Source organism: Balaenoptera musculus, chromosome 5 (genome assembly GCF_009873245.2).
Source record: "Balaenoptera musculus isolate JJ_BM4_2016_0621 chromosome 5, mBalMus1.pri.v3, whole genome shotgun sequence".
NCBI lineage: Eukaryota > Metazoa > Chordata > Mammalia > Artiodactyla > Balaenopteridae > Balaenoptera > Balaenoptera musculus.
The window spans coordinates 29,690,269-29,716,771 of NC_045789.1; the positions used below are offsets into that span (position 1 = coordinate 29,690,269).

Here is a 26,503-nt window from a genome sequence, read left to right on the forward strand (position 1 = left end):
CAATATCACATGATATTTGTCTTTCTCTGACTTCACTTAGTATGATAATCTCTAGGTCCATCCATGTTGCTGCAGATGGCATTATTTCATTCCTTTTTATGTCTGAATAATATTCCATTGTGTGTGTATATGAGTGTATAACACATCTTCTTTGTCCATTCATCTGTTGATGGACATTTAGGCTGCTTCCATGTCTTGCCTATTGTAAACAGTGCTGCCGTGAACATTGGGATGCATGTATCTTTTCGAATTAGAGTTTTCTCCGATATATACCCAGGAGTGGGATTGCTGGATCATATGGCAACTCTAGTTTTCTGAGAAACCTCCATACTGTTCTCCATAGTGGGTGCACCAATTTACACTCCCACCAATAGTGTTGGAGGGTTCCTTGTTCTCTACACCCTCTTCAGCACTTCTTATTTGTAGACTTGTGGATGATGGCCATTTTGACCGGTGTGAGGTGATGCCTCATTGTGTGTCGATTTGCATTTCTCTAATAATTAGCGATATAGCATAGCATTCTTAAGCCTTGTTGCTAGGTATTTCCTCACAGATTTTTCCTAATCATTTTACATATGATACTCTTTCCCTTTTATCTTCAAGAATCTTTCAAGATACATAAGATATAATTATCAAACATATTTAAAATTATTATACACACACATACATGCATGAATATTTGTATTTGTTCATTACATAGCCAACAGGGGAGTTTGTCTTTGCAGTGCTGGTGAGATGTGTAAACCTTTATTTGTACTTCTGCATGTCCATGTTTGTATATGCACATGTGCCTCATTAATAATGACACATTGCAGACTTTTGATGTGAATGTGAACATGAACATTAATGACCTTTCACCCCTGTTGTCAACATGCACAAATGCAAATAAACATTTCACTTCCTCTGCAAATATTGATCAAATATCTCAGTTCACACCAAGCACTTTGCTGGTTACTAGATGAGAACTGAATGAATGTTAGTTTATAGACCCCTGGAATCTGATCATTTATTCTGTAGAATCATACACCTGGAAAGTTTTTTGCAATAATCTTGTGCCTGTTACCATCAAAAGTGTTGATGTTCCGGTTTGAGCCTTACTTCTTTATACTGTTATATCTATTTTTTTTCTTTTTAAAAAATTTTTTTAAAATTTCATATTGGAGTATAGTTGATTTATAATGTTGTATTATTTTTTGTAGCTATAAATAATCTTTTTTGTCTCTTCATTTTCTTTCCACATCTCTTTACTAACCAATCATCAACTTATCAATTACTGATTCAGTTTATTTATTAGTTTATTCAATTTCTTTGTTAAATGTATACCACGTGCCCTCAGGCACAGAATCTGCTCCTGAAGCCAAAAATGTTCTTTCCTAAACAAAAGACTTTCTGGCTGGGTTAGTCCCAAGTTGTTCTCTGTTTTCATTTTAATTCTCTTTTTAATTTTACCCTATGTGTTCACTTTATTGTACCTCAGTGCATAAAATATAGTAAGTCCTCAATACTTTTTATGAAATTAACAGGAAATTAAGTGTGATATAATTTCTAGCCTGTTATCTTCTCACTTCTTCCCAACTTCTCCTTTCTTTCATTTTATATTCTTCTTCTCCCTGTTTGCCTTTCCTGTGTGCGAGTTTTAATTACCTGTCTTCTCTCTTCTGCTTCCTTAACTCCAAATGCCACTGTGTTTTCTTCTTACTTCATTGACTTGTCAGTTGAGTCCCTCCAGCATTTACCGCCACTTCTGTTGTTTAATGGAATTTATCCACCCTCTAAAACTTTTTTTTTTCCCCTTTTGCTTGTAATTTTTTTTTTATTGTCTCAAAGTATCTTCTTTTTTCTTTTGATTCTCCAGCCCACCTACAAGGACCTCTGGTTGCCCACTGGGGTTCCTGAGTTCCAGGCAGGTGTTTTCTGGAGCTGAAAGGACCCTCTGGGTCTGGCAGCATCATTTGGGTTTGGAGAAGGAAACAGTGAGGCAGAGATGATGATGAAACCTGACTCATTCCTACTTCTCGCCCCTCTCCTCAAGGAAGATGTGGGCAGTGCTTAGTGACAGCACTGTGTGAGATTGGAGGAGGCAGGTGGTGGGAAGGAAGGCACGTTTGATTTCACCTTGGCTGCTTTGCCCAGGGACAACTGTCATCAGCTGCTCGTCAGTGAACTTGAGAGCACTTACCTTGCCTTTACTACTGATCAGAACCAATCTTATAAATTAAAAGAAAAAAAAATCCTTGGGCCTATAAACACTTTGACCCGATTATAGGTTTTTGTTAAAAGTTAGAAAGTACTGTGATAATGATACCTGTCAGTAAGCTTTGATATGCCAAAAAAGTTTTAATACTTTGGATTTTTAAAAAAAAAATTTATGGGAGTATAGTTGATTTATAATGCTGTGTTTCAGGTGTACAGCAAAGTGATTCAGTTATAAATTTAGCCTCTCTTTTTTAGATTATTTTCCCATATAGGCCATTACAGAGTATTGAGTAGAGCTCCCTGTGCTCTACAGTAGGTCCTTTTTAGTTATCTATTTTATATGTAATAGTGTGTATATGTCAGTCCCAGTCTTCCAATTTGTCCCCCCTCCCCACCACCTTACCCACTGGTAACCATAGTTTGTTTTCTACATCTGTAACTCTATTTCTGTTTTGTAGATAAGTTCATGTGTACCCTTTTTTTAGATTTCACATATAAGTGATATCATATGGTAGTTATCTTTCTCTGTTTGACTTACTTCACTCATTATGACAATCTCTAGGTCCATCCATGTTGCTGCAAATGGCATTATTTCATTCTTTTTTATGGCTGAGTAATATTCCATTGTACATATTACTACATCTTTATCCATTCCTCTGGCAATGGACATTTAGGTTGCTTCCATGTCCTGGCTATTGTAAATAGTGCTGCCTTGAACATTAGGGTGCATGTATCTTTTCAAATTATGGTTTTCTCCGGATATATGCCCAGGAGTGGGATTGCTGGATCATATGGTAGTTCTATTTTTTTGTTTTTTAAGGAACCTCCATACTGTTCTCCATAGAGGCTGTACCAGTTTACATTCCCACCAACAGTGTAGGAGGGTTCCCTCTTCTCCACACCCTCTCCAGCATTTATTGTTTGTAGATCTTTTGATGTTGGCCATTCTGATTGGTGTGAGGTGATACCTCACTGTAGTTTTGATTTGCATTTTTCTAATAATTAGTGACGTTGAGCATCTTTTCATGTGCTTTTAGCCATCTGTATGTCTTCTTTGGAGAAATGTTTATTTAGATCTGCCCATTTTTTGATTGGGTTGTTTGTTTGTTTTTTTAAAGCTTTTTTTCTTTCTTTTTAAAAAAATTTTATTTATTTATTTATTTATTTATTTATTTATGGCTGTGTTGGGTCTTCGTTTCTGTGCAAGGGCTTTCTCTAGTTGTGGCAAGCGGGGGCCACTCTTCATCGCGGTGCGTGGGCCTCTCACTATCGCGGCCTCTCTTGTTGCGGAGCACAGGCTCCAGATGCGCAGGCTCAGTAGTTGTGGCTCACGGGCCTAGTTGTTCTGCGGCATGTGGGATCCTCCCAGACCAGGGCACGAACCTGTGTCCCCCGCATTGGCAGGCAGATTCTCAACCACTGCGCCACCAGGGAAGCCCTGTTTGTTTTTTTGATATTGAGCTTCATGAGCTATTTGTATATTTTGGAGATTAATCCCTTGTCAGTTACTTCATCTGCAAATATTTTCTCCCGTTCTGAGGGTTGTCTTTTCGTTTTGTTTATTAATACCTTGGATATTTAAGTTTTTAGTTCATAAGTGTAATGTCTGGTTTGGGCCAAGTCCAATCTGTATCTGTAGTTCTAAAATAATTTCAAGTCAAATCAACCTAGCTATACCTATTCTATACTCAACTATTCTATGCAAGGCACCGTGAAAGCTATTAAAAATAAACAAATGAAAAAAGCCCAAATCAAAGTTAACCTAATATCTTTCCAGGTAATATCTCTATGTATTTGGGGAGAAAAGGAAGAACACAGGTCCACAATTCTTTTTTTTTCTTTAACAATTTATTTATTTTTATTTTTTATTTTTTTGGCTGCATCGGGTCTTGGTTGCAGCACGCGGGCTCTCTTGTTGAGGCACGCAAGCTCAGTAGTTGTGGCGTGTGAGCTTAGTTAGCTGTCCTGCGGCATGTGGGATCTTAGTTCCCCGACCAGGGATCGAACCCACATCTCCTGCACTGGAAGGTGGATCCTTTACCACTGGACCACCAGGGAAGTCCCGGGGTCCACAATTCTTAATCTGAAAATTCTGAGGTGGACGTGTTTGAGCAAAGGCAATATGGGACATATACTGTCCCATATTTAACGTCTTCAGATAGGTTTGGTGTGGAAACTATTTTTAACATAGTGACATATGAATATTCATGCTGAGTGGGGAAAAATACAGACCTAAATAACCTGATGTCAGGTCAGGCATTCAGATTTTTGATTTTGGCAACTGTGAATAGCAGAATGTGGGCTTGTTTTAAAATGTGATCAGGTGTTAAAAAAAATAATTACGAGTCACGTTCAGAAAAAGGGAATATCAGAGGGTGTGGAGAAAAAGGAACCCTCCTACATTGTTGGTGGGAATGTAAATTGGTGCACCCACTATGGAGAACAGGATGGAGTTTCCTTAAAAAAACTAAAAATAGAGCTACCATATGATCCTGCAATCCCACTCCCAGGCATATATCTGGAAAAGACAAAGACTGTAATTCAAAAAGATGCCTGCACCCCAAGGTTCATAGCAGCACTATTTATAGTAGCCAAGACATGGAAGCAATCTAAATGTCATCGACAGATGAATGGATAAAGAAGATGTGGTGTGTATATATATATACACACATATATATATATATATATATACAATGGAATATTACTCAGACATAAAAAAGAATGAAATAATGCCATTTACAGCAACACGGATAGACCTAGAGATTATCATACTAAATGAAGCGAGCCAGACAAAGACAAGTCTCATATAATATCACTTATATGTGGAATCTAAAATATGATACAAATGAAGTTATTTACAAAAACAGAAACAGACTCATAGACATAGAAACAAACTTACGGTTACCAAAGGGGATAGTGGCAGTGGTGGGGGAGATACATTAGGAGTCTGGGATTAACAGATACACACTGCTGTATATAAATTAGGTAAACAACAAGGACCTACTGTGGAGCACAGCGAACTATAGTCAATATCTTGTAATAACCTATAACGGAAAAGAATCTGAAAAAGAATATATATAGACACATATATACTCACACAGATATGTATAGCTGAATCACTTTGCCGTACAGTTGAAACTAACACAACATGGTAAATTAACTATGCTTCAGTAGAAAAAATGGTGAAAAAAGAATATATAAGTTCAAAACAGATAAAAATTTTAATAAAAGGGAATATCACTGTGGGTGGTGACAGAAAAGGTGGGATTTTTTTCTGATTTGAAGGTCTGGATGGGACTTCATCTTGCTCACTGTCGACTCCTGGGCAACTAGAATCACACCTGCCATGTATTTGATGAATAAATATTTGGCAGATGAGTTATTAATGAAGAGAAGGGGAAGAAATTCCCCGTCAGAGGAGACTTGTGCCTGAGGAGAGGATGAATTTGGTAGTCAGGGGTCTGCTCTGATTGAAGACGAATACTCTGCAATAAATGTGGGTAGGTGAGGTGGGACCCCTTATGGGGAGTTATGTGTCTGTGCCTTACATGCTTCTTCAGCTGAGGAATTTGGATTGGATCTGATGACTTTTAAATGGGGATGGGAGAGACCTAAGGTAATCAAAGTGGCTTGAAAAATAGAAAGTAGAAAAAATGATGTTGTTCAGAATGGATTATGGTTGTGTGTACGTCCCTGTAGGGATGCTCAACATGCAGGCATCAAATTCGAGGCCGTGTTGAAGAAGCAGAGATTAGTCCAAAGTGTGAAGAAAATGCAGAGATTGCGATCTGTTGCATTTGGAAAGTGAAAGGAAGTCAAAGAAAATTTTCAAAATTCTAATACTTGGTGATGAGAAATAGTGATCCCTTTGGCTGAAAGGGGAAATTTCGAAGAGAAGTTGGAGAGGATATACGAATCGTATGACTTGGCATGTTGATTGGTTTATATTCTTCAGATCTGTTTATATGATGTCTTTTATATGTCATGTGTGTGTTCATAGATGTAAAATTTGTCCCAAGTCCTTAGTCCAGAGCTTTTAAGGACAATGTAACAAGAAACAGTAAATCCTACATGACTTGAGTGTATGTGTTCTGTGTGCCGTTTCCAAGCTGCTTTTATAGTAGGTTTATTTAAATTTCATGTTAAAAAAGGAAAAACTGTGTTGAGTAGCATTAGTTCCCCCTTGTACCTTTCATTATGCATTAGCAATTAACTCTCCTTCTCTCGGGTTGATGAATTTGAACTTGATCTATTATCTGATAGTAATTACCAGCACAGAGTGATGATTATTGCTGAAGTAACATTCTTATTTCATTTCTCTTTGTATATCGGGCACTTCTCATAGGGCACGTTTGTTTGCAGAATATGACTTGCTCTTTTGGCTTCTGGCTTTGAGGCCACTATTTTAGGTTTCTTAAATAGAGTAGTATTGAAAAAAATTCTCTGGTATTTAAAATTCTCTGGACATGGTCTTCTAGCCTGTAGGAGACGGAAGGAGTGAGCTCTGGCTGGTCTTTTCTCCTCCAGCAGGCTCAAGCTCTGATTTTTGTGTTTCTTGACAGTTTCTTTTTTTCCCAACTCCTGGCAGGGCTGACCTGCATTTTTCTCTGCTCTTGGAGTCAGTGTTTCCCATCACGAAGGTGCCTCTCTGCTACTTTGGTTCTTGAGCCTTCTGAATAGTCTTGTGTAGGCTGAAGGGCCAGCCTTTGCTCTTCTGGTCCTTTGAGCTCTCTAGAGACAATCGAGAGAGAAGGTGTGTCTGTTTGCTGGGGCTGCCATAATCAAGTACCACAGACTGGGCGACTTAAGCAACAGAAGTTTATTTTCGCACAGTTCTCGGGGCTAGAGGTCCGAGACAGGGTGTCAACAGGGCTGGTTTCTTCTGAGGGCCCCTCTCCATGGCTTGTGGATGGCCATCTTCTCTCTGTGTTTTCACACTGTCTTCCTTCTGTTTGCATCTGTGGCCTGATCTCTGCTTATAAGGATACCGGTCATATTGGATTAGGGCCCACCCTCATGACCTTGTTTTAACTTAACCACTTCTTTTAAAGACCTTAGTTCTAAAAACAGTCACCTTCTGAGATACTGGGGGTTAGGACTTCAACATATGAATTTTGGGGGCCACAATTCAGCAAATAACAGACGAATAGGACATTTCAGAAGCTTGAAACTGAGTGAAGAGAAAGAAATAAAAGGCAGCACAGTGAAACAGCCTCTGATCTCATTTGGAGTCTTAGTGCTTCTCACTGGATGGTGCATGTAATGGCTCTTAAAAAAACCCCAAACAAAACAAGTTTTGCTTTACTTTTGAGTGAGTGATTTCCATGGTCTTCAAGAATCATGCAAACAACAGTTTCTTCCTGTGTACTAATCAGCACCATATCATTTTTAAAAGGCTAAAACTTTTCAAGAAAAATCTCAAGAATAGGGAGACATAAGAAACATGAAAGGTGCCGTGCATCTTTACAAATTGCATTGGTATGTGTGAGTACTACTTAATCAACTTTTTTTTCATAACCACTGACTCCTTACATTTTGTCCTCCTGGAACAGTGTTTTATGAGATTATCTTCCAACCGTAACTCATGAATACCAAGCTGCTAAGGCAAGTTGGTAAACACTCACTTTTGTCAAACATTGTTTTTATAGGCAACAGGAATGCTGCTAATGTGAGTTAGCAAGGATTCTGAGTGCCACTGTTGGTTGACAGCTTTTCAGATTTGACTGTCTCGTATCTGCTAACATTTCGTCTCTTCCAATAGGTATAAACGACCAAGGATTGTACAGAGTTGTGGGGGTGAGTTCAAAGGTCCAGAGACTTCTGAGTATGTTGATGGGTATGCCTCTTTTCTAATCATTTTCCATGCATTGTTTGTTTATGTTCGTTGTCTTTGCAACTCAGTGTTTCATAGTAACGTAACTTGGGAATCCATTCTTTTCTTCTGCTGTCTTGGGGTCCTTTTGTCCTGAGCAGAGACAGGTGGCTCAGAGAAGTCAGTTAGTGTTTGCTCAGGTCCCCCTTACTAAGAAACGGAGGAAGGAAAGAAGGGACCTGATGGGTGAACGTCTTCTCCTGCTTGCTTCTCCCAGGGGAGTAGCAGCCAGCCCTCTGTGAATTGCGTGGCTTTCAAGTTGCCCGTCCACAGTCTTGACAGTACATGTGGTTGCACAAGACCACTGGGACTCGCTCATTTTTCTGGAGCGTCCACAACTGTCACTCAACAGCAAGGGTCTGATTCTCAGGGATTCATTGGTATGCACAGTGGCTTGTTTGTAGTTTGCACCAGGCTGTTCTCCAGAACCATGCCTGCTCCATCTGTGCTGATAACACAGTGTTCTTTGGCATCGCAGACAAGAGGAAGCCAGAAAGTGAATTCATTTCATTACCCCAGACGTTATGTGAATGACAAAGCGCTTTTACATTACACTCTGCTGTCAGCTCAGTGCCACCTGTAAGAGGCCCTGCTCCTTCTCCACCCCCCATGACCCCAGAGCAGGCTGCCTCCTGGGGGGGTGAAGGTAACTCATCAGGCTTGAGGGCCTGTGTGTCAAACCGATCTGTCATTAGGACCTTGCTAAGTATTAATTTATTTGATATCTCCCTTATTTAATTAATCAATATTAACAGTGCCCTCAGGTATTCTGTCAGTGCACTTAAACCCGTCTGCATCTTAAAGCATTGTCGCAAAGACTTACTTTGAGGAAGCATAAACCGAGATGAATAAAATCAGCCGGGATGTTACGGATAGCGTTGCTTGTTTGGCTGCGTTTGAATTCAGGATTTAATAAGCAACAACTCTTTTCTTAGCTTATTAACCACAGGAAAAATGCCTCGTCATGACTTGGAGAGCCTTATTAGAATACATTCACTTTCATGAGTTGTTTTCATTTTCTGCCTCTCTGGTTTAACTTGGGTATGCAATTTTGGCAGTCAGATTTTCCTTTTTACCATTAGTGGGCTCCAAATTAAATAGACTCAGGTTGCCAGTGGTTCAGTAGCAGCTGGCAGAGTTTAATGGGATGACAGCATCTGCTTTTAGTTAATTTTAAAATTAGAAACACTACTCTCATTTCCAAGATGGTGTTATGGTGATTAGAACTGGAAGACTCTGTTGGTATCAGAAAGGGAGATTTGGCTGAAAGGCACACTTGGCAGTGAATTGGTTATAAGGATCCTAGCTTTATTTTATTATCTTCTCATTCATGTTCAAGGGCAGCTCAAACAAGCAGGTGTCCCTGTGGTCACCCTGAGGTGTTAAGCTGTCTCCAAATTTGTTCTTGAACTCATAAAAACCATATGATCATCAGCATCCCTGGACTTGGGTGGTACTTTCCTCTGCTCATGGGAAATGTCCCAAGACAGTTCTGAACTTGCAAGGTGTTTAAAATATCTAAACCCTCAAAAATTCATGACCTGGAAAACTGTTTTCACTTTCCGTGAGGCTCAGCGTAGAGAAGTCCAGGACACAAGCATGACACAACCTCATTTAAGCTGCTGGCAAAAAGAAATGCTGTGTTTTCAGTAATACCATTCTGCAATCAGAGGGAATTAGAGAATTGACACAAGGGAAAGATACTGACTTATTGTTTTCTTATTAAGTAATGCATTTAAGGGAACGGCACAGGATAAATTAATTTTACTTCATCTCTAAATAATTCCTAGTATGAATTTAAGATGGTCAATCACAAACTTTGGATTATTATTAGCATTAATATCATTTTCTTGTTACTTTATGTTACCAGCTCAAACTTTAGCTCTTAACGAAAGAGATTTATTCACTATTTCCTAATGAATTTAAGATTACCTTAAGATGTTTCTTTCCTTTCTTCCTGGTTCAGCAAGTGTTCAAATTGAACTAATTTATACCTCTTCCAAAAAAAGAATTTGAGTTTCTGAATAGTTGTGTACACACTGTCCTGTAGATATTCATTTTCTACATTTCCCAACCGCTCTACATTGTTTCAAAGTTATATATGTTTAAGAGAAAAAAATTGGGTGAGTCTGCCAGATTTTTAATTTTGCTCTTTTGTACCAATCTATTTTTTTCCCTCTAGTAGATAATTAATTCTGATAATTTTGCCCATTTGTGGTACTAGGAGTTATTTTTTTTAAATTAATTATTTATTTATTTACTTTTAAAAAACAAAATTTTTTATTTTGAAATAATCTCTAGCTTGCAGAAAAATTGCAAGTAAATAGTACAGTAGACTCCCATAATACCCCTTCCCCAGATTTACCAAGTTTTAACATTTTTAGGCAGTTATTTTTTAAAATTTTGATTCTTCCAGATAACGTTTATTTCAAATTTGAATTTTTTCAAAGTACTTTTTGTTTGGAATGCATTTTTCTTTGCAGAAATGAAAAGTAACCTAACTTTTTAAAAATCTGAGATAAAGTTCCAAGTCGTTTTATATTTTTTGACAGGAACTTCTGTTTACTTTGGTTCTCTTTAGTTCTTGAGAGCTAATCATTTACTTTGCTATTATTTTTCCTTTATTGCCATTTTTACATAAAATATTTTTGTATTTAAAATATTTTCAGCGTTCTTTAAATACTCCTGTGTAAAAGTTTGTGTTGATTTCTAAAAGAGGGATGCATGCTTAATATCTTGCATGTTTTCTTCACTTGTGTCTCTATTGGGTGTGTTTTCACAACCTTCACATTTAAAATTACAATAGAGAAAAATATTTCTCTCTGTTCTTCTTCTCCTTCCCCTTCCTATTCTTCTGCTTCCCCTCCCCCATTCCTTTCTCGCTCCCCTTCCTCCCCTGCCCCTTTCTTCTCTCCTCTCCGCCACATGTGAAGTACTAATGGCTGCTGACCACCATTTGTACTCGTCCAGGTCAGGTAAAGGAGTGGGCAGCTGCCTTCCTCCCCTGGTGATGAGAGTTGTTTGCCTTCTTGGTCATCTTCCATCCCGGGGGCAGAAAGTAGCGGTCTGCTGGATTTTCCAACAGCCTCCTAGCTTTCCCTTGGACCAAGTTTCTTAAGGTTCCACAAGAACATGCCCCAGTGAGCAATTACATTCCTTCCCTTTACAGGTGTTTTTCTTTTCCTTTTTTTTTTTTGCTCTAACAGAGGGCACACATAGTCTGGTAGAAGTGTTTTTTTTTTTTTTTTTTTAATTAGAAACTTGAAGCAGTTGGGGAAGGCAGGGAGAAATAGCAGATGAGGTGTCTTTGGGTGAGTCACGGTTTTTTAGTAAGTGGGGTGGCAATGTAACAGACGAATTATCGCGATTGGTAGGTTGGAACTCAGCTGAGTTAGAATTGTCCTGTGTTCTTCCTTCTTCTTCTTTGGAATGAAAGCATCAGAGCAGGGAAGGGAAAGTGCTGGAAAAATGTGGTAGCTTGTGTGTGCTGGTGAATTTTCTGTTTGTTTCTAAATTCAATTTGTAAAAACAGCTGGATGAGTTTATTTATTTTAAGACAGAGAACCATAGAAAGCCAGAAATCAGACTAATTTAGGGGAGTTTTAGTATAAACATATTACCATGTTTACTTTGTTTGTAGGACTTTTCACAAAGGTTGAGGGAAAAAGTAAACTAATGTAGCTGAAAAAGATTCTGATTTTGGATTATAAAGAATATTCTCCAAACTCATTCAATCACTGGGCGTCTTCAAGTACTTTAGACTAGGACCCAAGTCAGTGTCGAGTAGGGTGCCAGCACTTTGGGCTGGGCTGAAAGTTTCCGATTTCAAGAAAATGACCACTGGTTATAGAATTATGAAGCATTTACCCAAATAAAAAGTCAACTATTTGTATCTCTGTTCATTAGTTTAGGTTTTAAACTAATCCAGGTGTAGTGTTCCTTGGCCAGAAAGGAAACAGAATCTACCTTATTTATAGTAGAACATATATTCTGATTGAACACTCTAAATGCATTTTTAAGATTGAATCCCAAATAAGTTATTAACAAATTTACCTAGTCCCAGTGCACCACGGATTGTTAAGAGCTGCTAGGGTTGATTGAGTTATTTGAAAACAGTGAAAATTTAATAGAGGATTAATACCATAGACATTATGTAGTCATTGGCTTCTCGTGTGACAGCTCCTTTTTATTCCATGTATTCAAAGGATGGCTTATTTTTCCATAGAAAAACTATGGTTCTCAAAATATAGAATGATCATTTGGTCAAAAGCTGAAAATAAAAGATTTCCTTTAGAAGCTTCCTGGATTTTAAAATGGTGATTTGCTGGTAGCAAGTTGATTGAAAATGTTATCTGACTTGTATGAGATTTGAATAATTGACTTAATGAGAGAGAGAATATTCAGTTACTGCAGTAATTGGTTGGCAAAGCCTTTAGAACAGAATTATTTAGTCCTAGTTATAAAGGATTGCACCTTTAATCAGGGTGCTTAATTTGATTTCTTGAATGTATCTGTGGCTTGTCTGACAAACTCAGTAACAAATGAGTTCTGAATTGTAGGAACCGATCAAAATGTAATCAGTGTCAATTGCCATTGTTGTAGTTTATTGCATATTGCTGTCAGTTGCTGTAATCAAGAGCTGTTGAAGTGCTTTGAAAAGTTTCCAGACTTTTGAGTAATCGACTTCATGTATCTGATGTTATGGCTGTGAAATAACCATCACTTCCTGTTTTACTTTATTTTCAAAAAGTTTGAAAAAAAAAAAAAAAAAGTTTGAGAATAACATTGCATTGTCACCCATCCTTTCCCATGCCGAAGCCTCAAACTTTTTAAGTGGCATGCATGACTTAACGTGGTGGTCCCATTTGGACAGGATTTTCTTTTTGAACTTTAGTTTGAAAAGGGTATACTAACAAGAAGTTTCCTTCCATATATAGACAAATACAGTGTAAGGGAGGAAAAAATACCTGAAACGACTAGTTTTTTGGGGGGGTCTTCGTTGAAACATCATTCTGGAGTGAGGGAGAAATAAGTGTTTTCCACAAATCTCTTATTTTCTCCTTTGTGTGATTGGAGCGTAGAAACTCACTCCAGTTTCTCTTGATTGTTTGATGTCCTTCATCATAAGCCATTTACTGCTCCCTCCCATGGGTAGGTACCACCACTGAATGCTTATACTTTTGGTGACTCAGCTGTGGTAATAACCTACTCATTTGATGATTTATGGAAATCTGCATACATTCCTGATTTGCTTTGATGCTCTCAGTATTTCCACGAGAGCATGTACGTTATCTCCGTTGTGCATGTGAAGAACTGAAGTTCATAGGTTTGGAACTGACTTGTTGGGGTGGTGAGGCTGGTCAGGGTTGAGGCGGGATTTAAGCCCAGGTGTGTGGTCCCTTGCTGCGCTCTCCTCCCTGCTGCCAGGTCACAGCCAAGTGCAGTAGCCCAGCCTTACAAGGCTCGGAGATGCCACCACACTCAGAATGCTTGCCTTTCCCACCATCCTTTCCTTTTATTTCAACCAGGGTTGACTTTTTCCTTTTCACAATTAATTGCGCTGCCCTCCTCCTCTTCCTCTTTCAACTCTTCTTCTTCTTTTTTTTAGTGCCTGTTTTACATCTTCTTTAGAGTTTACTAGATATTTGAAAGGGCATTTGTAAGAAATGCATCATTAATGTACTTTTAGGACAAAGAAGACTAATTTAGAATGAATGTCAGAAATGTTACATAGAGGCTTCTAGTAAATATTTCTTGGATGTGTGTATAGATTGTAACGTTAATGTAAAAGATTACCCATAAAAGACTTTTAAAGTTTATGTGTCATTTCTGTTTTGGTTGATCATGTATTAGTCTTCAGAAAGATAATATGATGAGTATAAACCTTAGAAGTGTGGGACCAGACTTTCCATCCTTTTCCCCCACTGACTTCTTGTTCTTCTAATAGGAATTTTGCCATTAAGGGTACTGCCTGTTTCCCCTGTCATAACACAGTGTGATAGCAATCATGCCACCTGAAACAAGTTCAAATATATAGACACTGCAAAATGCCACATGCTGTAAGCCATGGCTACTGAGTAGTACCTTATAATAATAGTAGCAGTAGTAATAATAATAGCTGTACATGCTTTGCAGTTGTGAATATTTAAATGCTCTGTCCAGTTCTCCCCTACTCCCAGCCCAACCCTTATCCTTTTACTTCGATCTTCACTACAGATTTTCTGAAGTGCTGGAAATGTCTGATAAAAGAATATGGCTTATAATATGATAAGAAATTGTATGTAATGTTTTTATAGGAAACCACAGAATTCAGTATTTGTGGTCTGGCTGTTTAAAAATGAGCCATTTGGTCAAGGTTTGAATGATTTTTTTCTTCCTTGCTTGCTCACCAGATGTGAAAACCTGCAATGAGGTGGACCTGGAGAATTCTATAGATTGGGAAGTGAAGACAATAACAAGTGCCCTGAAACAGTATTTGAGGTGAGCTCCTCTCGGTAGCGGGGCGTGGGGAGAGCGGACTGTTGGGATGTTTAACACACCTCAAATGCAGACTCTGAACATGCATCTCAAAAGTCAAAGCTTATGAGAAAGGAGAACATTTATGAGGTACCTAATGATGTCCCAGGAAGTGTGGGACATAGTCAGTGAACATCAGTTGATAGATAAATTGCAACAGAACAGAACTGGAATAGACTTAGGTTTTGAAATAGAGTCTGTTGTGGATGTGAGTTTTTGGAATTAAATGCTCTGAAACAGTAAGGAAGAAGGCTGTTTATTACATTCATTGAATCTTTTCTTTATGTTGTGGGCTAAAATGAAGATGTTTTAGTTTAAGTGTAAACCATGTGAACTTAAAGGCTTATAATGATGACATACAGATACAGAGCGATTTGAAAAGAAGTTTACTTGATGAGTTTTTTTTTTTTAAGATAAACTTTGAGTCTTACATTTACTATAGGAAGTATCTAGGATTAGAGTTCGAAAAGGTTCAGCATCTCTGAGCATTCACCTTTCTTGAGAAAAGAAAGGAAATGAATGATCACAAAGCTTGAGGTTAGATGAAGGACAAGTACACGGAGTAAAGGAATGGAAAACAGTCACGACTGTAATTCTTAGGCTGTGGGTCCACTGGGGACTTTGCTTTTTGTCTGGCAGACAAATGGCACTCCTCCCCCAGCATCAGTTCTTTTTAACCAACACACAGGATTGATTTTCAGGTAAATACTCTTTGGGTTCCAACAAGCACATTAGAATCAACTTACATTACATATTTTGTGTTTTAAAAAATTTGTATATTTAAAAAATTTCAAATTTATACAAGCGGAGAGATGAGTATAATGACTCCTCATGGGCCTATTATCCTGCTCTTCGGTTTTCAACATTCGACACTTCTTGTTTCATTGGTCTCTCTACTGCCACTTTTTGGAATAATACTTTAAAGATTTTCTAAAACATATTGCTGCACTCATAAATACTTGAGTGGCTATCTCAAAAAAGATAAGGACTTACAAAAAAGGATGTTATAGAAAAGATAAAAAGAATATAATTATCATACCTAACAAAATGCGTATGATCCAGTACTCAATCTGTGTTCCATTTTTATAGATTTTTTTTTTCAAAAACGTATTTTAATGTTTGTTTGAATTCCTGCAGGATTTCAACAGTGTCAGCACATTTCATTTGGTTGATATGTTTTAAGTCGTTTTTCATTTGTGCAGTCCCCTCCCTCTACCCCGGCCCCCACCCCCAGCATTTAATTTGTTGATGAACCTGAGTCATTTTTTTAAATAGAATTTTCCGCATTTTAGACATGGCTGGTGGTATCCTCAGGTTTCTCTGGTATCTGTCATATTTCCTATAAGCTAATAGTTAAATCTATAGGCTTCGTTAGATTCAGATTCGGCTTTTGTTGGTTTATTTATTGCAAGAATACGTCATAGCAGTGCTATATTCTTCCTGTTGTGTTATTACATCAGGAGGCCTATGTTGTCCAGTTGGCCCACTTTTTAATGAAATTAACATTTATCAGTGGGTTCAGGTGTGTGTTACCTATTTGCAAGTATTTTATTTAAAGAAGATGTTTTTAGCCACTGTTTGAGATGTTTTTTCTTAACCTGTTAAGTACAGTCAGTCCTCTGTATCCACAGGTTGGTCCCACATTCACGGATTCAACCAACCACGTATGGTGTAGGATGTTTACGGTCCACAGTTGGTTGAATCTGTGGAAACTCAGGCCAGACTGTAGAACTTGAGCATCTGCAGATTTTGATATCCAAAGTGGGTCCTGGAACCAATCCCCTGCTGATGCTGAGGGATGACCTTATTATTACCCCTGTTCTAGAAAGGGGTAAAATGAAGGCTAAATCTATGTGCTTATGTTTAGTTTGCCACTGGTAGTGACTAACTGGTTTAGATGAGGATTATGGTAATATCTCATTAGCCCCAACCCTGGGATTGGAATATACACTTCCTGGTGATAGTGACATCTTATGTGGTTTGTTCATTGCAATATCTCAGCATCTAGAGCTAACTCCGTCACTCAAATACGAGAGCAGAGGTTCTAAACTGGGGATGATTTTGGTACCCTCCAGCCCTACTCCAGGGCTCTTTGGCAATATTTGGAGACATTTTTGGTTGGCAGGATTGCTGAAGAGGGGTGCTGCTGGCATCTAATGCGTGGAGACCAGGGATGGACTGCTGAACATCTGCAGCGCGCGAGACGGCCCTCCCCTGTCCCCAGATGTCCAAAATGTCAGTAGTGCTGAGGTTGAGAAAGCCTGTATTAGACGGATGAAGGACAGAATGGGTGAAGGTTATAAAAATAAAATAAATTTCCTATGTTAATCTGACCAGCAGAGGATGGTGCCTTGCCAGGAGGTAGCTTTAAATTAATTAATTAATTTATTTATGGCTGTGTTGGGTCTTCGTTTCTGTGCGAGGGCCCTCTCTAGTTGTGGCAAGCGGGGGCCACTCTTCATCGCGGTGCGCGGGCCTCTCACTATCGCGGCCTCTCTTGTTGCGGAGCACAGGCTCCAGACGCGCAGGCTCAGCAATTGTGGCTCATGGGTCCAGTTGCTCCGCGGCACGTGGGATCTTCCCAGACCAGGGCTCGAACCTGTGTTCCCTGCATTGGCAGGCAGACTCTCAACCACTGCGCCACCAGGGAAGCCCCCAGGAGGTAGCTTTAAACCCAGTTTACTGTTTGGTAAACGTATGCCTAGTACAGTTCAAAATGATTTGGTTATTGGTTGGAAGCTAAGGGCAAAAATCCAGTTCTTTTGTAGTAAGTTGCATGTGTTTTTTTTCCTGCTTCACATGAGTCTTTCTTCCCTTGTTGGGGGAATTAGTTTAATAAACTAGAGGATCTTTTTCTTCAATACATACAGTTTCTTTCTGGTTCTTGATACTCTCTGAAGTTAGTTCCTTCTTGTCCCTGGTCTTGTGTTACTTTTTCTGTCTTTTTTTTTCTCTTTACGTTGCTTCATCCTATTGAATTTCACTTTTAAGCAAACATCGCCTACAGAAGAACATTAAGAGATGCTATTTTTGTATAACTTCACTCCTAACAATATACACAGGCTGCCTGAAGGTGATAAAGTGATTATCGTAAAATGGCAGATGCCTTGGGAGATTTGAAAGTTAGGTTGCTGTTCTTTTCCTCTATGTTATTTTTAGCAACTGAAGGTGCAGTAATTAGGATTTAATTAATAAGTTTTCTGGTGATGCACCAAATAGGAGAAAACTGAGGTTTTTATTTACCTTCATTTTGGCTACCTGGTTACGGTCAAGCAAGGGTGTTTCTTTTAGCACAAGAGGTGATACAGTGTGATGGTTTGGAGCATGGGCTCTGGAGCCAGCCTGCCTGGGTCACTTATGGCACTGTGACACGAAGCTGAATATAGCTTTCCTCACCAAAGAAGCTGTTGCCCTTGAATTGTTTTCGCTGCAAATATTGGATCGGAGGTTGGAAATAGAAGAAGGGAAATAGCCAAACATCCCCATCCCCCCTCCGTCCCCCAACAAACACTAAACTAAAATGAGGAGCAAAGGCTCCAGGGTCTGGGAGATAGAAAAAGATGTGCAGTAGACACATGTATGGCATCTCCCGTTTTCTTCTTCTGACTTGAGGCAAAGTTTTTTTTTTTTTTTAAAAAACTAAAACGAGGGTTGGATACCAGCCCTCTGGTTGATTTCCCATCTATTCTGACCATAATTTTGATTTCCGGTCATGTGTTCATTTCAGCATTTTCCCATTGTCAGGGGAGGGATGAGCTATTTTGTGAGGTTTGTAGTAAAATGATTTTACCTGGAAGAAACTTCTAAGCCTGGAAATGAGAATGGGACTTTTGGGGAAGAAAATGCCATCTTAGTAAATATTATGCTTTATACCCCTAGACAGATCCCAATGAGAGGTAGCTCATGTTGGGTGAGAAGCCGACAGGTATGATGACTCAATATAATGAATTTTGTATGGGGAACTTGTCATTTTTATTACTGCTTCCCCAACATTAACAATACTTAATACTTATTTTTTTATGCTGCATTGCCTGGCTAGACATACAGCAATGATATAAGCAGCATGTAGAAGATACCTAGATACAAATTCATTTTTATTGGAAAAGAAATGCTCTCTATGGGGTTTCTGAGTGTTCTCATTTTTCCCCCTTTCTTTTCGAAACCCTTTAACTTTCATTCTCTGACAGATTAGCAGTTTCCTTCATTGCTACTTCCTGCTTGTTTGTGTTTTGAAACAAAACCAAAGGTTTCCTTCTGATTGCCTCTTCTTTTTCTTTATTTAGTCTGTGGTGTAATTCATTTTATTTTTCTTCTCTAAATGAGAGTGTAGGGGATGAAGGGGAGGGAGAGAGGAAATAAAAGAACAGTTTTTTCTTCACTAGTGCTTTTAAGTTTTAGTTTCAGCCTCTACAGCTGTCACTTCACGTGAACGCACGCGCATGTGTGTGTCCGTGTCTGTCCTGCAGCATCAAACACTGTATGTAAGATAAAATGGTGGCTACTAGGGGATGGTGGAGGGATAAGATTGTTGGTATATAAAGGTACAAACTTGTAATGAGTAGTAAATAGACCCTAGAGATCTAATGTACAGTATAATGAATGTAGACAATAATAGTACACTATAATTATGTAATGTGATAAATATTGATATATCGGTGATATCACAATATATAAATGTATCAAAATAACAGGCTGTACACCTTAAACTAATCCAATGTTCCAAGTGAAATTTATTCAATAAAAAGTTGTATGTAGGGAACATAATCTGTAAATATGTTTTTCCATCTATTTTGTTAAAGTTTTATTGACGTGTAACTGACGTACAATAAACTGCATATATTTATAGTATACATTTTGATAAGTTTGATGTGTGCATACATCTGTGAAGCCATCACCAAAATCACGTGGGTGAACCCTCCCATCACCCCCAGAGTTTCCTGAAGCCCCTTTGAACTCCCTGTCTCTCACTTTTCTCTTCTCATTCCCTCATCCCTGGGCAAACCAGCTTTCTGTCACTATACATTAATTTGCACTTCCTATAATTTCATATAAATGGAGTAACATAGAATGTACTTTTTAAAATCTGGGTTCTTTCACTCAGCATAATTACAGATTCACCTGTGTTGTAGCAAGGACCAATAGTTCATTCCTTCTCAATGCTAACTAGTGTTCCATTTTATGGATACACCACAAATTTCTGTTTTATCCATTTACCTGTTAATAAATATTTGGGTTGTTTGTAGCTTTTGGCTGTTATAAATAAAGCTACTAAAAATCTTTGTGTACAAATCTTTGAGTGAACATAAGCTTTCATTCCTCTTGGGTAAATCCTAAGAGTATAACGCCTGGATCGTACGATAGGGGTATGTTTAACTTTTGGGGAAACGGACAAACTTTTTTCCAAAGTGGTTGTATTTCATTACATTTCCACTTACGATGTACAAGATTTCCATTTCCTTTACACCCTTGCCAAATCTTGATATTTCGGATACAAGTCTTTAGATAATGTGCTTTGCAAATGTTTTCTTCATGGCGTCATGGCTTGTATTTTCATTCCCTTAAAAGTGCCTTGCAAAGAGCATTTAAAAATTTTGATGAAGTTGAATTTACTAGTTTTTATGGACTGTACTTTATGGATTGTGCTTTTGCCTAATCCAAAGTCACAAAGATTTTATGTTTTCTTCTAGAAGTTTAATAGTTTTAGGTTTTACAGTTAGATCTATGATCTATTTTAAGTTAGTCATTGTGTTAAGATATAAAATATGGATCCAACTTCACTTTTGAATATGGATGTCCAGTTGTTTCAGTACCATCTGTGGGAAAAACTATCCTTTCTCCACTGAATTGTCTCTTGAGATGATCTTACAGTTTTTCTTTTTTAGTTTGCTAGTATGGTGAGTTGCACTGATTTTATTTTACTATTAAGGCAGTTACATTTCTGTGATAAACCCAGCTTGGTCATGCTGTATTATCCTTTTATTTATCTTGTTGAATTCCAGTTGCTAACGTTTTATTTAGAATAGTTGCATCTACATTCATGAGTAATATCGGTCTGTAGTTTTCTTATAATGTATTTAATTTTGGTACTAAGGTAAATGCTGACATCAAAGAATGAGTTAGAAAATATTCCCTCTTCTACTTTCTGGAAGGATTTGCATAGAATTGGTATTATTTCTTTTTTAACTGTTTGGTAGAATTTGTCAGTGACTCATTTGGGCCTAGAGCTTTCTTATTGGCAGGATTTTTAACTACAAATTCATTTTCTCTAATAGATATGGGTTACCTATTTCTCAGGTTACCTATTTCTTTTGGAGTGAGATTTAGTAGTTTGTGTCTTTTGAGACATTTGTCCATTTCATCTAAACTGTTGAATTTGTGGGCATGAATATTTTCATAATATTTTATTTTCTTTTTAATACTTTAGAACCTGCAGTGATTCTTCAGTCACCTCTATTATTTCTGATTGGTGATTTGTGTTTTCTATCTTTTATTTCCTAATTATTATGGCTAGACTTACCAACTTTATTGATTATTTCAAAGAACCAGTTTTTGGATTTATTTATTTTCTCTGTTTTTGTTTGTTTGTTTTCTGTTTAACTGATTTCTGCTCTGATCTTTGTTTCTGTTTTTCTGCTTATTTTGGGTTTAATTTACTCTCTTTTTGGCTGTTTAAGGTAGAAAGTTTAAGACCTTTCTTTTTTCTAACATAGGTACTTAGTGGTATAAATTTACCGCCAAATACTGCTTTACCAACATCCCTTAAATTCTGATATGTTGTATTTTCATTTTTGTTTCAATTCAAAATACTTCCTGATGTTCCTTTCTTTGAGGTTTTCTAGATATCTCTGTTATTGATTTCTAATTTAATTTTTACTGTAATCAGAGAAATACCCTGTATAAATTGAACCCTTTTAAATTTATAGAGATTTGTTTCATGGTCCAGAATATCTTTATCTTGATAAATGCTTCATATGCACTGGGAAAGAATGTGTCTTCTGTTGCTTTTGGATGGCGTTTCATTTAGGTGATGGACGTACCAGTCAGGTGAAGTTGGTTGATAGCTTTGGTCAAATCTTCTCTATCCTAACTGATTTTGTCTACTCGTCCTATCAGTTATTGAGACAGAGAGGTATTTAAGTCTCTGGCCATATTTGTGGATTTGTCTATTTCTCCTTGCAGTTCCATCCATTTTTGCTTCCTGGATTTTGAAGATCCTGTTATTAGACCCACTAACATTTAGGATTGTTAAAAAACAAACAAACAAACAACCCTTTAGGATTATTATGTCTTCTTGATGAATTGACCTCTTTATCAATATGAAATGACCTTCTTTATCCCTGGCATTTTTTTGGCTTTTGCATATGTTTAAAATCTTTGTGTGTGTGTATCTTTGATTTCTTTTTTTTTTTTAAGCATTTGAAGAGGAATTTCTGGGCTACGTGATTTAAACCTTTTAAAAATTTTTATCTTTTATCTTGCCAGATAGCCCTCCAGAAGGGCTGTGCAGATTGATAACTTGTCTTAGTGTTCTTTAGGTGTTTATAGAGTCTGGAGATCTGGTCTTTTAAAAGTTAAGATATGTATAAATGTTGATGGAACTGTAACATTCTATTGACCACAGGATAAAAATCTACCATTTATGTAATCTGGTTGTAGAAAATTAAAATGATATAGGTGTTTTTCAAGTTGTGATCAATTTTATTTCATTTCTCTGTTGTTTCATAGGCATACATCAGTATTGGATATCATGTTTTTATAATAGAGATGTAAGAGAAGAGGACTGGAGGGACTTCCCTGGTGGTCCAGTGGTTAAGAGTTCACCTTCCAGTGCAGAGGGTGTGGGTTCGATACCTGGTCGGGGAGCTAAGATCCCACATGCCTCATGTCCAAAACAAAACATAAAACAGAAACAGTATTGTAACAAATTCAATAAAGACTTTAAAAATGGTCCACATCAAAAAAATCTTAAAAAAAAAAAGAGGGATTTCTTTAAATTTGTTTAATCTTTTCCATATTTTTTTGTGGCATCTTCAGTTAATATCCTAGAGGTGATTTTCAAAATTATATGTTTATATTTGGTTGGATAGAATATTTGACTTTAAATAAGTTAGTATGTGGAAGGAAGTTTTATACATGAAATCAGATGTTTATAAAGGTACTTTCCAAGATTAAATATGAAATACTATGTGCTTAGATCTGATAGAGATTTGTGGCTGCTTAAGCTTGGACAGTGCGTGGTGCAGATAACACTTAATAGAGGAATCCATTTGAATGATGTATCTTTTTTGATATGTAAAAGTATTTCCTAGGGAAGTTTTGCACATTAAGAAATGCATGACATATTTAATATCCTTTTATAAAAAATGAATGCAAAAAGAGGTGACCTATTTGTATTTGTTTGGTAATTCTAAGCTGTCCTTTTAATACAGGAGTCTTCCAGAGCCGCTGATGACCTATGAATTACACGGAGACTTCATTGTTCCAGCCAGTATGTATTACATCGAGGTGATAGAAACAGTTTTGTGATTGACAGTGTGTACAAACTGAAATTTCCACATGAAAAATTTATCTTTATGTTATTGTAGTCTGTGTTAAAAATGGAAATCACTTGAGGAGGTGTTTGGTTCCCCCCCCCTTTTAGAAGATGAAAAAAGGGACAATTAATATATTTATTTATTCATTCATTCATTCATTCACTCACGGACATTTATTTATCTCCTACTGTGCACTAGTCACTGGTATATAATGAATATATAGAGCCATGAAAGGATTTCTGCCCCCAGGAGCCAATTCTTTAGCAAGTATTGGGGCACACACACCTCTCCCTGTACCATAATGTATATAATAATGGCATGAGCACAGTACGATGGGAACGCAGGAGTATTTAACTTGCAGACGGTTGGGAAGATAAGCAGATTCGGAGAGATTCGCATGTTGGAAATGACTTCACGTAGAAAGATATTGAGATGGAAATTGCAGGCAGAAGGAATATTGTGAGCTCATGCCGGAAGCCCACACAATATTTGGTAGAGAGTGAATTCTATGTGATAAAATGTTAAATGAAAAAGGCTTATAGTTGGTAGCATTTTAATTTGTGATTAAATTTTTTGTGAGTCATACTCATTTCAAGCTTTCTTGTTTTCTCTCTGTGATACACTCTGTTACACTCTCTGTTATACACACTCACTTTTTCTATTCGACACTTGGTGTTAAATCATCACAGTCTTCCGAAATATTCTGGTGTTAGGTATTTAATAGTTAAGGAAAGGAAGGTTGAGACATGTTAAGTAACTTGCCAGATTTTGGAGATCTTTATTTAAAACTCAAAACCCCAGTTCCACTGGCTAAAACCTGCAGTGTTGGTTTTCACAGGTGCACTGACAGTAGTTGTAACTGTATTTCCATTTCCTTTTATTTTCTTCCCTTGGATGTATTCCATCGTTTAATCTGTTGAAAACTTTAGAGCAATCCCTTTGGGTCCTATGTTAGTGCTGCCTGAACATTGCTTTAAATGTATCTTCTTGTGAGGTCCCTGCTCCAGCCAGCATGAAGGTTCCTAGGAGGCTGCAGAAAGAAGGAATAGTTCGGCCCAGTCAGACTCTACATATAAAACAGGCATTTGGAAAAGGCAAAAATATGGTTCTGTTCACTTTTGTTTTCACATAGAAGAGGATTTCTTTTTTCTTTTTAAAGGGAGTTTGTATGATCAAGGAAGTGGGGGAAAGATTTCTTGGCAAAAACTCAAGCAAATGCTTAGTTGTTTTGATTCTTCCCCGTGGCATTTTTGGCAAACCGGGGGAAGAGAAATTAAACTCTCATTGGAGGACAGTTGTTTCATGTTTGCCTCAGAGACTGGAAAAAGCAGAAGAGTGCCAGTTTTAATCTAGAATCCTTTGAGAATTGGAGAAAGATAAAGGGATTATGGAGTAAAGTTTTCATTTACCACAAGTTAGTATCATTATCACACCTTGTAACCGAATCCAGTGTTTGAAATTCTAACATCGATGTATTTTACCAGATGAAGAGGTAGGAACTTACAAGTGTTTACTAAGTCCGTGGTGGTAGGAGGTGAGTTTCAAGAGTTGTTGAGGCTGTCTTTCAACACTGTGGGAGAAGACATTGTACAAGTACGAAGGGTAGCGTCACCTCCTAGACAAGTACCTTGTGTTCTGCTTCCTGACTATGTCGGGATCTGACGTAGAGTCTTCACAATGATTTGAATAACAAGCCTGTTCCAGAGAAACACTGTAGCTACTGTAATTATTGGCAGGTATTTGCACCCAAGTGGAGTTACGGTTGGCATGAGACCCATAGTTACCTTATTTAATGGGGAAAAGTACGTATATTCAATGGGTGTATTTTCATGGCCAACATTTCCAGTGCAGACTTTCATTTTTTATTCAGCTCTCTTGTGAGCGCCCTTCTCTCAGGAAAGAGTGTAGGAGCAGGCCCTCTGATCTTTTGCATGTGTCCTTTCCAGCGCTGACTAAAACGGTCCCAGAAATCAGGTGGCCGGGATTAGCTTCCTCCTGAATAATGTTGGAAACTTGGAATTGCAGTTAAACTATCATTTTCCATTAACGATGGCAGAGATTCCCTTGTCTTGCTGCAGTGTCTTAGCTGAGATGACTTCTAAAATGATCAAGCATCACCCATCTCTGTTACCGCCTCTCACACCAGCATGGAAACTAAATTTTGATTCTCTTCAATCATGTGCAGTAGTTTCAGTCTGTTCTGTGGTGTTGAGATGGTCTTTTCTCCCCTCCCTGCTGAGGGTTCTGAAGGTTTCTCCTGGGTCCCTTCATTTCTTCTCATCAGTTTCTTTCCTGTAGAGCTCCCTTGAGAACCTGTGAGTTAATTTCTGGAGTGTATGATACAAATGTGAATTTTCTTTCTTTGTTTTCACCACAGAAGGCAAACATCTTTTGTTTTTCATTCTTAAAAGAAGTACCTACTGGTCAATGGTGAATGCATTGAGAAATTAAAAAAACCTTTTTTTTGAAAGTGTCCAAATAACCCTTTCAGCTAAGGGAGTTAACTTAAAATTGCTAAAAGGGGGCTTCCCTAGTGGCGCAGTGGTTAAGAATCTGCCTGCCAATGCAGGGGACACGGGTTCGAGCCCTGGTCCGGGAAGATCCCACATGCCGCGGGGCAACTAAGCCTGTGCGCCACAACTACTGAGCCTGCGCGTCTGGAGCCTGTGCTCTGCAACAAGAGAGGCCACGATAGTGAGAGGCTCGCGCACTGTGATGAAGAGTAGCCCCCGCTCACTGCAACTAAAGAAAGCCCGCGCACAGCAACGAAGACCCAACGCAGTCAAAAATAAATTTATAAAAAAAAAAAAAAAAATTGCTAAAAGGAACTGGAGACCCTCTGTCTAGGAAAATCACTCCTGTGTGTCTTCTGTACACACATAGTACTGCACTTCTGGTCACCAAATGTGTGGGTTTTCCCCACACCAACCAATTCTGTGATGCCGGCTGAGTGTCCTGCAGTTGGATTCAGGTCTGATTCTGTTTATCTGGAGTTAGCCTCTGATCCCACAAGTTAAGGACTCGTCCTACAAAACTGCCCCCCCACCCCCCGCCCCATGAAAGACACCAGTTCCAAGTCCCAGGTTATCCCTGGTACTTTTGACTGACCGGCTAGAAATCAGCTTTCTTGTAACCCCTACCTTGGACGTGAGAATTTGCTAGAGTGGTCACAGAACTCAGGGAAATGCAAATGTCCGTTTACCAGCTTATGGTATAATAAAGGATATGACAAAGGATACAGATGAACAGTCAGGTACACAGGGCAAGGTCCAGAAGTGTCCTGAGTGCAGGAGTTTTTGTCCCGTGAAGTTGGGGGGTGCCACCCTCCTGGCATAGAGATAACCTTCACCCACTTGGAAGCTGTCCATACCCTGTGCTAGGGGGA

General features: G+C 38.2%; 1 protein-coding gene across 2 annotated transcripts in view; it reads left to right on the top strand.

The window, feature by feature from the left end:
- The window catches only part of ARHGAP10 (Rho GTPase activating protein 10), a 327,424-nt gene that overhangs the window by 190,430 nt on the left and 110,491 nt on the right, over nucleotides 1-26,503 (top strand). The window contains exons 14-16 of one of the 2 annotated variants that reach the window (XM_036853057.1): nucleotides 7,958-8,032; nucleotides 14,461-14,548; nucleotides 23,014-23,072. In XM_036853057.1, the coding sequence (XP_036708952.1) occupies nucleotides 7,958-8,032; nucleotides 14,461-14,548; nucleotides 23,014-23,072 (222 nt within the window). The remainder of the gene's footprint in view (nucleotides 1-7,957; nucleotides 8,033-14,460; nucleotides 14,549-23,013; nucleotides 23,073-26,503) is intronic. The other variant, XM_036853059.1, reaches the window with a different exon arrangement.